Source organism: Culex pipiens, chromosome 3 (assembly GCF_016801865.2).
Source record: "Culex pipiens pallens isolate TS chromosome 3, TS_CPP_V2, whole genome shotgun sequence".
Lineage (NCBI taxonomy): Eukaryota > Metazoa > Arthropoda > Insecta > Diptera > Culicidae > Culex > Culex pipiens.
The window spans coordinates 155,248,200-155,263,838 of NC_068939.1; the positions used below are offsets into that span (position 1 = coordinate 155,248,200).

The 15,639-nt window shown below is 34.9% G+C and overlaps 1 protein-coding gene across 10 annotated transcripts in view; it reads left to right on the forward strand.

Moving 5' to 3' along the window:
* Window positions 1-243: 243 nt before the first annotated feature.
* Window positions 244-15,639, forward strand: part of LOC120426763 (protein groucho) — a 322,942-nt gene continuing 307,546 nt past the window's right edge. For 4 of the 10 annotated variants that reach the window (XM_052710546.1, XM_052710548.1, XM_052710552.1 and 1 more), the window contains exon 1: window positions 245-1,846. In XM_052710546.1, the coding sequence (XP_052566506.1) occupies window positions 1,811-1,846 (36 nt within the window). In that variant the 5' untranslated portion in view covers window positions 245-1,810. Of the gene's footprint in view, window positions 1,847-15,639 lie in introns of all 10 variants that reach the window. The other 6 variants (XM_052710549.1, XM_052710550.1, XM_052710554.1 and 3 more) reach the window with 4 other exon arrangements.

A 15,639-nucleotide genomic window follows, 5' to 3' on the forward strand; every position in this document is an offset into this window, starting at 1 on the left:
AAAAGAAAAACAATTACATAACATAGAACTTAAAAAAATTAAAACATTTTTATTGCGATTTGTACTAATAAACCACCGTTACTTCTTTTTCAGACCTCGCAACACAATCTGAACCTAAAATCGAACCAATTGGCATCCTTCTACGCACAACCAATCAGTCTTCGCATCAACACCAACTAATCAAAACCAGCCTCCAGCGCGGCGGTAATCAGATCAACCAGTGATTGTGTGTGAGTGTGTACGTGCGTATTTCTGTGTTCATCGTTATTAATTACACACTTGCTGACACCTTTTCCTCCTAATCACCCTCGCTATTCGCAACGGATGGATAGAGCGAAGAAAAAAAAATCATAATAAATAATTAATTTCACTATCACTAGCCAGCCTATTAACGCACGGCGGTGGTGGTCGCCAAGAAGATTAACGGCTAATTTGCGCCACTTCGCGAACCACTTTTTGCTCTTCGGCAAAGTTCGCCGACGAAGACAGAGGAGAGGAAGAGCGAAAACAATGTTCAAGGTGGCTGCCGAAGTCACCAATTAGCATACAATCGCGTACAGGCGCAGCGCCAGCGTCACAAGAAGCGGGAAGAGAGGGGAAGTGAGAGCGGGAAAGATTAGCGTGGAAAGGGGAGAGGAAGATCGAGTTAAGTGGGGAGAGAGGAATGAGGGTGATCTTGTCGTAAAGAATGAAGAAGAAAAAGTGATCGCAGTAGCGCAGCGCGGTGAGCAGAAATAACAAAATTCACGCGAAGAAAAGAAGAGTGTGCGAAAAGGAAGAGCGAAGGAAGCGTCGAAAGGGTTGAACGGAGAGTGAGGAGGAGGTGAGAAGGAGAGAGAGGAAAATTCAATTCGTGTTTCAAGCGCAGTTTTGCTCGTCGGCACGACGACAAAGTCGGGTGAGAAAAAGAAGTGGAAGAAGCTGAAATTGAAGTTATTGTTGAAACCAAATAAAATTTTGCGCGCGCCGTGGCGCTGAAGAAAACAAAGTAAGCGAAGAAGCAAACAAGAGCAAAACAGTGCAAAGCACAAGTTTGAAAGTGCTAATAAGTAATAATCAATGCTGGCACAGTGAGAAAACAAGCTGATGGGGAAGGAAGAAAAAAGAAAAGAAGTTGAATTTAAGCATCAATAAAAAATTTAACGGTTTCACGAAGCAAAAAAGGAAATAAAAAAAATCGCTGATTGATAAATTGATTGATTGTGTTTTTTCTCCACTCTGTTCCCCGTTCATCATGGTGCAATTTAGTGTGGTGCTCGCACACAAATCCGCGTGTAAGTGTGTGTGTAAGCGTGATCGCATCCAATAAAAAGTAATTAATCGCAATAAAAGCGCGACGAAGATCAGAGAAGGAAGAGAAAGTCAAAATAGGGAGGAGGAGGAGAGAGCGGTGCAAAAATTATCTTTCAATTTGCTTCGGGGTTTTTCTTCCCCTCTCTCGCTCAGATCGATAATGCAGAGCTGTGATGTGAATCCGGTTTCGATTGCGTGAGAGCAACAAGGGCGCGCCGTGTAATCGAGAAGAAGAATAAGAAGTTGAAGAAGCGATCTCTTTGCTGGAAGCCGCCGACTTTTCTCGGTGGTCGTCTGCGAAGAAAAGAAGAGAATCGCGAGGAAGGAAAAACACATCAGAAATTCAATCAAGTGTGAGAGGCTGGTGAACCTTGGTCAAAGAAGAGAAGAAGAAAAAGATCAAGAAGAGGAGCAGTAAAGGAAGGTGAGAAGTGCAGCAGAAGCGTCGTCACCAAGCAGAGAGAGAAGAGCTCCGGGAAGGAGGACTAATCTAGAGAAAGAATCAACGCGCGCAGAAATGTATCCGGCGCCAACGAGACATCCGTCCGCAGCGGTAAGTTCATAAAAATTATGACTTAAACATTTGTCTAGTTAATTCGGAACAGTATTTAAAATTAAGCTTAAAATTGTTTAGTAAGGTAAACGTTCTTTAAATCATGTGGAGAATGAAAAATTAACAATTAGTCCTTTCGTAATGTTTGGCTTAATCATTTGTGCTACTATTACTTCAGCATAGAGATTCTAATTCTAGAAAAAAAAATCAATTTTTGAGGATATAGGGGAACTATACCCTTTCTCAGCCTATTTCTATTATCGGCCTATCAACACTTTGAACATAAATTACAGCTTTCATAAAGTATTTTTGACTGTTCCAAAGTATGAAATAGCTCAAACAAAAGTGAGCAAGCAACTTTTCATTGTTGATACATCTGAAAATGTTGATTTAATAGCGGAAAATTGCAAAGTGATGAGAATCGGTCGAACGGCTTAGAGTGATTAAAATGGGCATATTTACCCTACAAATCAGTAAACAGGGAAAAAAGCTAGTTTTTGTATCGGCCATCAAACCGTCGCCGTCGTGCTAACTTGTCGTACGTGCATTTTGGGCCAATTTATGTTGAGAACGCTGTGGGTCTCGTGGCGCAGGGGTAGCGGCTTCGGCTGCCGATCCCGATGATGCTATGAGACGCGGGTTCGATTCCCGCCTTATCCACTGAGCTTCTATCGGATGGTGAAGTAAAACGTCGGTCCCGGTTTCTCCTGTCTCGTCAGAGGCGCTGGAGCAGAAATCCCACGTTAGAGGAAGGCCATGCCCCGGGGGGCGTAGTGCCAATAGTTTCGTTTATGTTGAGAACGCCATTTTGTGCAGCTCACAATCATCTTCTTTTGATCATCTTTTGACCTTTACAGATCCCCAAAATTCGATATCAATCCTGAGATATTCAACGAAAAAAACCGTGCATTTTTGTCACTTTACATATGAAAGTAGTTTCAATCTTGTCACTCCCAGAAAATTGATGTATGTGCGACAACTGGCCAAAAGGATTTCAGGTCAGATCGCGTTTGACGCACGTACAAGTAAGACTACCGTAAACAGTTGTAATTATAATTCGGGACTTCAGTAACCAACCTCAACCAAACTTCGAGACAATGCACATAATAGTCGGCCAAACAAAACGTGTTTGTTATTGTTTACATTGCGTGCGTTCGTTTTTGTTTATTCTTTGACCTTGAATAAACAAAAACGAACGCACGCAATGTAAACAATAACAAACACGCGTAAAACGCGTTTTTCTCGGAACGTCAAAATGGCGGGTGCGACAAGATAGCAAGACGACGTCGAAACGGCTTCAACTGAAAACTCAGCACTGGCTGAACCGATTTTAACCGTTTTAGGATCCAATTTGATTCGTCTTAAGGTCCCATAAGTACCTATTAAAAATTATAAAGTACTCCAAAAGTTATGTTAAAAAACGATTTTGACAAAGATTCAAAAGATTGTAAAAACGGTGATTTTTAAGTATAATCGACATTTTTAGATAGATATTTAGAAGATCTTTCTAACGAGCTCAAAACATTTAAGATCTGACAATCCTATCAAAAGTTATGAGCACTTAAGTGTTCACTATATGAATGATTGGAGGGCACCAACCACCTCAAGGTGGATTATGTTAATTTTTTTTCCATATGATGCATTAAAAGTTACTTAATTTGACGTAATCAATAATATTTTCATACTTTAAGGCTGAAATTTAAAAAAAATCAGGGGGCAATTTTGATTGATAAAACATGTACAATTGATTTTAAACCATTAAAAATACATTGTATAACGTTTATTTTTGTATTTTAAATCTTGTAGAGCCCTTTTGAACTTTCTGCCAATTTTTACTTTCGGACCACAGATTGTAAAAATACTTTTAAAGTTCAAATGCAAACAATTTGGTTTTGATTTTTCTGGTACTTTTCTACCCGACCCTCTCCGATTTCAAGGAATCTTTGTAGACATGTTATCCTAGGCCTATATAAGCCATTTTTGTGTATATGGAACCAATAGTACTCGAAAATAACATTTGAGCAGGGCGTAAGGTATTTAAATATTTTTGTATTTTGCAATTTAAAAATTACTGTATCTCGAAGTAGTTGCATCGTATCAAAAAGTGGTCAAAGACAAACTTGTAGGAAATTGGACGGGATTTCTGAAAAAAATACACTGAAACAAAAATACACGCCACTTCTATGAGATTTTTCAGTTTTTAAGTTTAAAAGTTAAATTTTAAGGTGATGTCACGATTTTTTATCGCTCAAAATTTTTGCGGAAATAGCCTAAAATGTTACAAAAAGTCTCACGAAAAATGCAGGATGTTATGTCTCTCCTAAAAAAATACAAAAATCATTTACTACAACTGTTTTTTTGAAAAGGGGTCTAAACGTCAAAATTTTTAGGTCCAGGTACAAACGTACCAGAAAAAATCCTGATTTGAGCTGGAATTGCTCTAAAGTAAATAAATAAGAGAATCAGTTTTGCAAATACATAACTTTCAAAAATGTGATTATTATTATTTAAACTTTTGTTTGTTCAAATTGTTTACTGATTGTTTTTGACGATTGCAATTGAATATTTTGATGTATATTTTTTCTAATCTAATCTAATCTAATCAGACCCTAGCGCAGCCAATCTTTCGAAGGGATCCTGGAGAGTGCCTTAGGTTAGATGACGCCTAACACTCTTCTTATCATTTATTAACATTTGTAGTGCGCCATTGCATTGAAAATGCATTGAAACAACACAAGCGTTAAAGCGGCCAGGCCTACTGCGTAAAGCCGTATCGCAGAGATGACTCGTAATTGGGTTGAGTTTGAGCACTGAGTGTTCGAACAACAACACAATTCTGAATCGACAGGGGAGGAAGAAGCGTGGGGACACACCACCATACGCTCCGAGATTTGGTTGTATTCGTATTCGTATTTTAAAAATATTTAAAAATGATTTTAAACATTTTTATTTTGCTTGACTCATTTTGAGACTTTTTTTTATATCTTTAAAATATTTGCAGCTATCTATTTTGAGTATGGAAAAATTCGCTTTTTCAGTTTTTTTGTCAAAAAAGTTTTATCACTGAAAAGTTGTTCCGGAAATTTAAAATAGTTTTTTTTTATAATTTATTTGAAAAATATATAAAATTAAAAAAAAACTTTAATTTTGAGTTAACACAGTTAAAACTTAAAGAAATTTTAAATTTTGTGTCTTTTTGTACATTTTTAGACATTAATCCAAGTTTTTTTTTCATTTAGATATTTTACGAAATGGATAATATTGTTTTCTTGCACCTTTTTTCAGTTTCAAAATATCTCTACGGAAATTATGAGAATCAAACTGAAACATGAAGAATGTGAAAGTTATAATGTGTTAAAATTTGATCTCTATCTTTTTTAATTAAAAAAATCGGTTTATTTATTTTATATTTCATGAACAGCGTAAGGGCCGGTCTAGATCTATTTTGATCGGATGAAATGGCCGGCATTTTTTGGTCATTTTTGTTAATATTTTTGAAAAAGCACTGAAACGGCAGATTTTTTTACCATGTTTCTCTATGGCTCAGAAGTTGCGGGTTTTTGTACCCTAAAGCAGATCAAAAAATCACGAAAATAAATAAATTTTGGGAAATTGTTTTTTTGTAGAAATAAAAGTTGATTAAAAAATCAGCAATTTTATTTTTCCGTGTACCTATTTTTTCTCAATAGTCCTTACGTACAACTTTGCCCAAGACACCAAATTGATCAGAAAATTCACTCAAAAGTTACAGCTGAGCAATTCTCCACCAAAACCGGAAATGGATTTTATTTGTATTTTTTGATTTGGCTCAAACTTTGTGGGGGCCTTCCCTATACCTCAAATTCCCTATATTCAAATTCACTCAAAAGTTACAGCTGTTTGAATATTTACATACCATTTTTGTATGGACAGCTGCCAAAATTGTATGGAGACTTGTATGGGTGAACCAAGGACGCAAAATAGCTGCTTTGGTCATAGGGAAGGCTCCCACAAAGTTTGAGTCAAATCAAAAAATATAAAAAATAAAAATGGTCGAAATCGGCCGATTTTGTAGAGAGTTGCTCAGCTGTTTGAATATTTACGTACCATTTTTGTATGGACAGATGCCAAAATTGTATGGAGACTTGTATGGATGAACTAATGATACAAAATTTCTTCTTTGGCTATAGAGGATGCCCCCACAAAGTTTGAACCAAATCAAAATATACAAAAAATAAAATGGTCGAAATCGGCCGATTTCGTAGAGAGTTGCTCTAAAGGCACACACAATAAAAAAAACCCTGAAAAAACAAGATAAGTAATATTTTTCGAAGGTCAAAAGTTCCTACAAATTACTTGACAAGGGCAAAAAATCATCCCCGAAAAAAACCTGAACAGTAGATGGTGAAGAATCTCAAACTTTTGTTGAAACTGTGAATATGTCAGAAATGATTGTTTAAACTTGAAAATAACTTGTATGTAAAAATAAACTGTTCAAATCAACCCATGGCTCAGATCGCGCACTCACGCCCGTAAATGGCAGCAAAATTAACGATAATTACGAATCCAAGAAACAACTCAAGCCTCCCGAGGACCGGATAAGGGTGATCTTGAAGTGTTCAAATTGCATTTCCACTACTCTACTCTGTTCTGCTCGCTGATGATGCGGCTGCGTCCTCCTCCCCGATGGCCACCGATGACTATTATTAAGCAGCAAAATTAAACCTCATTAAAAGTGCACTTCGCCGGTTCGGTCGGTCGTCCCCTCTGGGGAGAGTAATAAATCTCGTTTTCCGTCCTAATTATCCCGAAACCAACCCCCTCGCCTTGCGATTAAAGCACAATTTGATGGGGTTTAAAGTGAGATAGAATTAATCAAGCGATCAAATTTGTGTAATTTCTGATAAATCACAATTTCACAATCTCGTGACCGCGTCACAAAGCAATCAAAAGTCGCTGATTTTTTTTTTCTTCAGATCTTATCAACCTCATCGAACGGCCTGAAGAACCCGCAAGCGAACAATGATCAATTGACTCTTGCAGAGTGTTGTTGAACATCAAACCAATTTGCTCGCTGACATAATCGCAGGCCAAGTGCGACCCGTGATTAATTATCGCTGATAATCGCGACAACGCCACTTTTGATTGTTTGATGGGGAGCGCGAGAGAAAAAAAAATCGGACAAAAAGAGTAAAAAACGTCCTATCGCGAAAAACTCAATTTACACGAATCACTTGACTTGGAAGTGCCTGCTGCCGCTCGCTGCACGGTCGATGACGAATGTTCTCGAGCGTGACTTTGTTATCGCGATGTTTGACAAGATGGGAATACATGAAAATATACATTGGAGATGCGATGATGGCGTGTGATAGGAAATAGTTCGATAAAAATAGTGTTGAAGTTTTATAAACCACGACTTCTAGACGATTAGAAACGATGAATATTCTAGAAAATCGTCAAAATCTTGTTATAAAATTAAGGTTAACAATTGCTCAAATTGAATTATTTGGTATTTGAATATTCTTTCACTTTCTAATCGACTTCGAACCGTAATCAATCAAAATTAATGACTCAATCAAAATCATCCACGGGCCGGTCTAGACACGAAGACTGTTTTTGGAATTGTCTTATCTCTGTGGTGGAATAGGCTAATTAACACTGTTTGAAGTGATAACAGCAAACAGCGGACGTCATATTGTTGTCTGAGGAGCCCTGGCATGGCAATTTACTTTACATGGTTCTATCAAATTGTTAAACTTATTTAGAATTTTATAATATTTTAGTTTGGTAAAATTCAGTAAAACATTTGCGGTCATAAGTCATCATCATCTCTATTGTCCTTGCTCCAAACCGAAATTGTTTCATCCCGAATGGATGTGTACAACAGCTCGTAATTTCAGTTCATAAATTAATTTAAATCGCAACCACTGCTATGTGCTTGAGCCTGTGTGAAGGAAGCGAAACATAACAAACAAGAGTTTCAACTGGGTTGAGTATCATGATTATGAAAAAAGCAGTAGTGTAGATGTAAAGATGCAATAATTTAATTTTTGCAATTCCGTCGTGAAACTACTTACTTTTCCTGTCATTCTTGAACGACGAAATAGCCTACTTTTCTGTACCAAAAATAACAGAATCGAATAGCAACACCTTTCAAAATAAATGCTGAAAAGTTCTACTTTTCAGCACTCAAATGGGTGCTATAATGAAATTTTCATAAAGTGCACCGTGGGTCTCGTGGCGCAGGGGTAGCGGCTTCGGCCTCCGATCCCTATGATGCTATGAGACGCGGGTTCGATTCCCGCCTTATCCACTGAGCTTCTATCGGATGGTGAAGTAAAACGTCGGTCCCGGTTTCTCCTGTCTCGTCAGAGGCGCTGGAGCAGAAATCCCACGTTAGAGGAAGGCCATGCCCCGGGGGGCGTAGTGCCAATAGTTTCGTTTCGTTTTTTTCGCACCGTTTTCAAGTTAAAGCCATTATTAGATAACTTTTTTGAAAATAGTCGCAGTTTTTTATTTCTTAAAATTTGTGCACATGTTTGCCCACCTTTGAAAAGAAAATGTTTAAAAAGCTGAGAAAATTCTATTTATTTTTTTTGAACTTTGTTGATACGAACTTTAGTTGCTGAGATATTGCCATGCAAACGTTCATAAACAGGAAAATTGATGTTTTCATTGTCTCACCCAAACAACCCACCATTTTTAATGTCGATATCTCAACAAGTAATGGTTCGATTTACAAAATTAAAATATGAAACATTCGTGAAATTTTCTGATCTTTTCGAAAACAATATTTTGAAAATTTTCAAATAAAGATCAACATTTCAAAAGGGCCAAACATTCAATATTACGTCCCGAAGTTGACAAATTTTTGCGACCAATATTTCGATTTTTTCAGTGTAGTCCTCTTCCATTCCTAACACTTTGCCGAAGACAAATCGGTCCAATAATACCGAAGGCACCAAACATGTTTCAGCCGGATAAAAAATTACAAAAATTAAAATTTATAAAAAAACGATTTCGTAGAAAACTTCTCAGAAGTAGGGTATATGACCCTATTTTGGACCTAGTACCTATTTTGGACCTATTTTTATTAATCGAGGTAGTTCAGGCTTTCAATGTACGAATTCACTGAATCCAACCAACAGAAAGTGTAGGCAGGATCGTTTTGTATCTTACCTCTTCCAAAAATGTTAACATTTTGGATTATTTCCGCTTTTTCAGCCACTTTTTCCAACGCCATTCGAACTTCCTTTCATTTTCCTAGCACATCGATTAGGTCCAAAAATTCCGGCCTCGTTGCTTATCAGATTTGGCTCGCGACACCTTGATGATTTTTTCTATTTTGCACTGACACCAAACAATTTCGTTCGGTTTCCGAGCAATGTAACTGTTGTTTATTTAATTCTTTCTTGTTTTCCGTCACTAAACCATTGAAATAACTATTCTTTTATCGAAAAAAAAACTCATTTCAAAATATTTTTTCAAATCAGCCGCGTTGGATCAGTTTTTGGAGCTACTTTGCCGTCGGTTCAAGGCTATCACCAACACATGCATTACAAGGTGTTGCCAGTTTTGTTTATTAATTTATTTCGATATTTCATTGAAATTGATTGAAATTTTTTAATTTAATATTTTGAATTGAAATTCTTTACTGTAATTATTTGAATGAAATCTAAGCTTTAAAAAGCAAATGATTAACAGAAACAATGAAAATATGTTTTTTTTAACGATAAAAATGCAAATTGATGCTAGAGATTTAGATGATTGTTAGGACCGATTGCAAAGTATCCCAAAATTTAAACTGATGTTGATTTATTTTTGTATTAACATCATTATCACCAATTTAGCCGCATATATTTTTAATGTTTGCTTCAAAAAATGCAAACTGGATACCCTGTTGGAATTGAAGGGGAAACGATTGAAAAACCTAAAGGGTCTAGTTCATTAAATCGTCAGCTGTCACCGTGACAGGAGTTGTCAACATCGCTTACGAGTGGTTTTTGAAAAAGTCGTATGAATTAAATTTAAAAAAATCTTGAGTTAGTTTTAAAAAGATCCTAAGCGCTAGTTTTAAACAAATCAATTTTTCGATTAGTTCTCGATCAATTTACGAATTATAAATAAAAAATGCTTTGAATTATCATCTGCACGTCTTTCAAATGCTCTTTACTGGAAAACAAACAAAATCTGGTTTGGTTCAGAAAAAAAATCAAATATGTGTCGGAGATCGTGATGGCTTTTAAGACGTATTGCAAACTTATCAGAGAAATATACATATGGAAAATATATTTTTGTAAGTTTTATCTGATTTTTACATATTTATCTATACATAATTTTTAAAAATACAGGTATAACGATTTTTTTCACAATTGGCAGCGCTGGTTTATAATAAATTACACTTTTAAATTTTACCATGTCAATCATGTTAGAAACACAATTAAACCAGCTAGAAAAATAAAAATCTTCGAAAAAAATAAGCATAAGAGGTTAATGCGATGTTAACATTATGAATATTATGATTTGAGATATATAGCCGGGGTGACTTTGATAGGTTTGATATTTTTCCGCAAAATGAAGAGTAAAAATTGAATACGTACGGAATGGTATGGAATCATACTGACCGTGGTAGAGAAGTGCTCAAAGTACCTCATGAAGAACTTTTTATGAAAAGGTCTCATAATTTAAAGGCATTTCCAGTAAAACAAATTTCATATAAAATGTGAAAACTTTTGATTCATTCTTTAAATTCAGTTATACATGTAATATAAATCCATAATTTAATAAACAAAACTATTTTCAACGAATTTCAGGCAAAGTTCTGAATTTTTAACAATATTACCCGAAATTTATATGTATTATATTAAAAAGCTTATAAACATAATTAACTAAGTATTGACATAATTGATTTTCTTAAAAATTATATCAGCAACCTAAGTGATGGTAAGTTCGAAGTAAAAATAATGTTTGAAAACCTCAAATCTGCTTTTAACAAGACAAACTATGACTGTCAAAGGCATCCTGGTATTCAAACAAAGATTTTTTTCAAATATTATAATGTTTTTAAGTGCAACATGTAGTTAAACTTTTTGTCAAGCAACTGTAAAGATTAACATGACAGATGAGAAAGTTTCACACCAAGTTACAAACTATAATCTCCCTTTAAAATTTCTTGATTGTTTAATAATATTTGAACATATAAGCTCTGCGTAAAATTTAGAACCTGTTTTCATTGTAACTTGTTATGTATCTGTGTCATTCATTTAATTTTAAGATAAGGTGTTTTTATTGCGAGTAATAACGGGTTGTCTTTTATGTTCTAATGCTTGAACAATTAGGTCGTAAGAATATGCAAATTGTAAATAGGACAGAGACCTGCTAAAGATGCGTGAGTTTCCATTCAATATGATTAAAACACGTTTTCAAATTCAAATCCATTATTTCATCATAATTGTTTAATTTCTGAAATAAATATTTTCTAAATTATAATCGTGGATAGGCCCTTTGGTTTATCAAACCGAGTTTGGGGGATGGGTCCAAAATAGGTTCAGCGATGTCTCCAAAATACATTCAATAAGTCCAAAAAGCATCCAAAAAATGTTTTACTTGAAATGCTTATTACAATGGAATGGTTAAATTATTTTAAATTTTCAATAGTACACTTTGTTAAGCATAAATTAAGGCACAAAACAATCCTGAAACGAGCCAAATTAGTTAGACCGTTTCTGAGAACTCTGCGAAATATGTTGACGCTTTGCATAGTAGGTCCAAAATAGGGCCATATACCCTATAAAAGCAACATTTGAATCTTTGTATTTTTTTAAATTAACTTTGAAGCTTTGTTCTTTTTTTGGATTGGATAATAAAGACAAAAAAAGTCATTTAATCTTCCATTTCAAATGTTTGTAATGATTCTGAAATGTTCAAAGTAGTTTGATTTTGGAAAGAGGATGAAATTAGTAAAACAATTAAATAAAATCAGAAACAGAGTAAAAACACAGAAAATAATTTTGTGAAAATAAACACTTTTACCTTTTACCAACCTCGCCAAGAAACGTGCTTCAATTTCAAAAAGCTCGCCAAAAAATCACTATCAACTAATGATTTGTTATCAAAAAGAATCGTTATGAAGAACTGTTTATTTCTAAAAAATAAATATTTTTGGTCAAAAAGAGAATGCCGCAATTTTTGTGAAAAAATCGACTTACTTTTAAAAAATTCATTTAAAATCAAATGAAATTTGTTCATTGAAGAATGAAATTCGAAAAAAAATCTAACTAGTTCATTATTTGAAAATCTGTATGATAAAAAAACACGAAAAAAGAAAAATTCAAGATTTTTTAAAGTAAATTTTGCCCAAAATGACTTTCAGAAAATGAAAAAAAAAAGTTTAAAAAACTGGCAGCATTGGGATGAAATGGCTTAAACTTTTTTTTTTCATTATTTGCTTTTCCAATATAGCCACGTAAGTTTTTTTTAACATATCATTATCTACCAAATAATATTTTCACAAAGATTTATAGTGGAATGTTTGAAACTGACTTTGAATAGGCATTTCTATGCAAATTTGATCTTGTTCAATGAAAATGATTAAATATTTTGACTAATATTGCTCAAAAGTTTTTTTTTCTGATTTGCTTCTATTTTATCTATTTTCTTTTTGTTAATTCCAAATCAAAATCAAATTTAACAGTCGACGTCAGCGACTTTTTAAAATTTCAAATCATAAGGTATCAAAATCAAACCATCCACATTAACGACCCCCGGGTCTTTTGTGGTCTCTATTGCAAGTTTCTGCTCGAACCTAGGAGTCCGAAGGCTTGAATGGGGAGAACACCCAAACCTGTTTTTACTCCAAGGAACCTTCCAATCATAAGGTAATAACAATATAAAATCATTAAAGAAAAGAAAATTTATTCAAGATCAGATCAGAAAACTTAAAAATAGTTTAAAAAATTATTCAGTTATTGGCATAAAAATAACAGAAAAATGATATAACTAGATTCAAGTTTTCCAAGTTGTAAATAATAAAACTAGATTCAAGTTTTTCAAGTTGAAATGCCTGATTTTGAAGATTTTTGCATCTTGAATAAACCAAGTCTAAATCTTTTAATTTATTCTGAAATTATACTTAAAAAAATGTTAGACAGATTGTTTGTACAGAGAATGAAAGTATTATTTAATCAAATAAATTATTTCGTGCTTTCCAGTGTATCCCTTTCATACCTTATGCAAACTGTCATTTGAGTGAAAGGGATACACTATTGTTTACAAAAGTTTTGTGCCCTTTTGAAATGTTAGGCTCTTTTTAATGTTGTAATTTTTAAGCATTGATTTGTAAAAAAATGTTGATTTCCCACTGTCAAAGTCGTGGAGCTTCACTAAACCCTTTAAGGTGGTAGATGGTGTCCTTCACTTTTGGGTCAATGACTGTCAATGATGGTTCTGAATTCAAGGTCCAGAAATAGTTAATTGAAATGAAAAAATAATCACTATATGTAAAATGCTTCTACAAACAACACAAAGAAAATCTTTTTTTGATTGAAACATTCTGAATCATGATTTGAATGTTTTTCTAGAACAAATTGGCCGCCAAATGGCCAATTGGGGATGATACCTTCCAGAGCCTTAAATAACCTTTGAAAATGCTAATGTATAGTTGATAATTACAGGAAACAATTTCAATTTGAACTCCATAACTTTGGCTTCAAAAGTTAATAAATTCTGAATAAAACTTTTTCGAATATTTTCAAAGCATTTTTGTATAAAACAACTGGCTAATTCATATGGAGACTGTGGAATGAATGTTCAAATTTTCTCTCAAATAAAAAAATGCATTTCATTTGATTTGCTCAAAACATTAAATAATTTGTTAACTTAATCCTGTACAACCCAATCCCGCCTTTAGGCGGGCTTCGATTTTAAAAATCGCCAAAAAACAATTTTTCAACCAATTTTTGAAATTTTAAAAGCATTGGAAAGAAGAACTCTTAAAATTTTAGAACATTTATGGGTTGGAAGTTTTACTTGTTTTATGTGACTTTGCCAATGTTTTTAAAAATGTATTTTTTTTATGGGTCAACTTTGGCTGTGTTTTTTTTTAACATTTCCTATATTTTAAGTAAAAAGAAGTATGCAGTAATTTTTCTAGTGTCCTCCCAGACTATGCCTCTACGCATTTTTTACAATTTAAATGATAATGGTGCCATTTTATAGTAGAAAATGTGAAAAACAGGCAAAAAATTTAAAAAGTGACTGTAAAAAAATGAAAAAAATAGGTAGGCAAAATACTACCATAAACAAACATAAACTAAACAAGATAGATGCAAATTAAAATACTAAAAATAAAACAAGGAAAACATAAAACAAGAAAAGCAAAGTTTTTCGTAGAACAAAAGTTGCTCAAATTGACCTCCTGAACACGGGAAAAATAAAAATATTCGAAAAAAATGTGGGCAGTAGAGGGTTAAAAAAGAAGTTCACATACATAAACTGAGCTTAGACGTGGAAAACAACATCATTGTTGGATTACTTATTATAAATAACATTTGTGTAAATTTGGACAAATGACTCAGATTTCACCTCCTTCTTCCCAACTCCTTACCGTAGTAGTACTACTACTCAGCAGCTCAAACACTCTTGCCTTGCGACCAACTGGCGCGGCGTGGTGGCAACGACGATGTTGACAATTAAGTAATTTACATATACGGCACCACCACAAGCTGCCGGGGTCGGCGGAGAGCGGCGACGGCGGCGGTTGTTGAGAATCTACTCGCGTAATGACGATGTGATGAATAATCAACTGTGGCCAGCCATGCACACGCAGTTCAAGTGGGCGCTCTAGGGTGGTACTTGGCGTGAAATTTGGCTTGAGAAGTTCTATGCGGTGTTACAGCCGGTATCGTTCGATACACCAATAGTACACCTTTCAACCTACATTGAAAGATAAGCAAAGTGTCAATAGTTTGTTTATCTAACACACCGAGCAGTGGGAGGGGGTTTGAGTGAGTAAGTTCAACCACTTGACGCCATTCGTTGCCATTTATATGACGACAGTCGACGAATTGCTCGGTCAACAAAGCTGGAGTGTAAGCCGGCGCAAATATTACGTATTTTGTGGCGTTACAAAAATAAACTTCTGGCGTTATCTGGGCCACCAGAGTGAGGGGGAAATCATACTTGTGAGTTGGCGGGAGATGACTGCTGCAGAAAGATAACGCGGGCGAGTTAGGCGTTGCTGTTATCGGAAATTATGACATGTGCAATCGATACGGTACACACCAGAAATACCGGTAATCAACGTTGAACCTATTTGCGTTTTAAGGGGAAATGTGGTCTCTTGCAGTTTTGCCTAGACAGCTCACGGCTAGATATTGATTTTTAAAACATCAATTTCAACTAAATTTTAAAAACCAAGAACATCACGATGTAGTAAACATTCTTGAGAATCACTGGAGAAGAAATCAAGTCTCCAAGTATAACTGGCGATTTTGTATTTACTTTCTAAGACGACTTATGTGGAAGCATGGAGATTAAGGTCCCCAGAAACACCTCTTTGTGGACTTAAAAAAATTCAGGAGCCGAACAGCATTGCCTTCTACACACCTACCTCTCAGTAACACCTCTGCCACAGCACTTGACACGTTGGCTTACCGCTGATGAATTGTCGTGTTACTAAAGTGCGGGTGAGCGCCGTGAAGCAGAGAGCAGTAATTACAACGAAAACGGTAAATAGAATATGCAAAGTAAGACATGGCAGCTTAGCTCCTTCCCCTTTCCCCCCTCCTAGACATCTCAACACTTGACAAACAGAC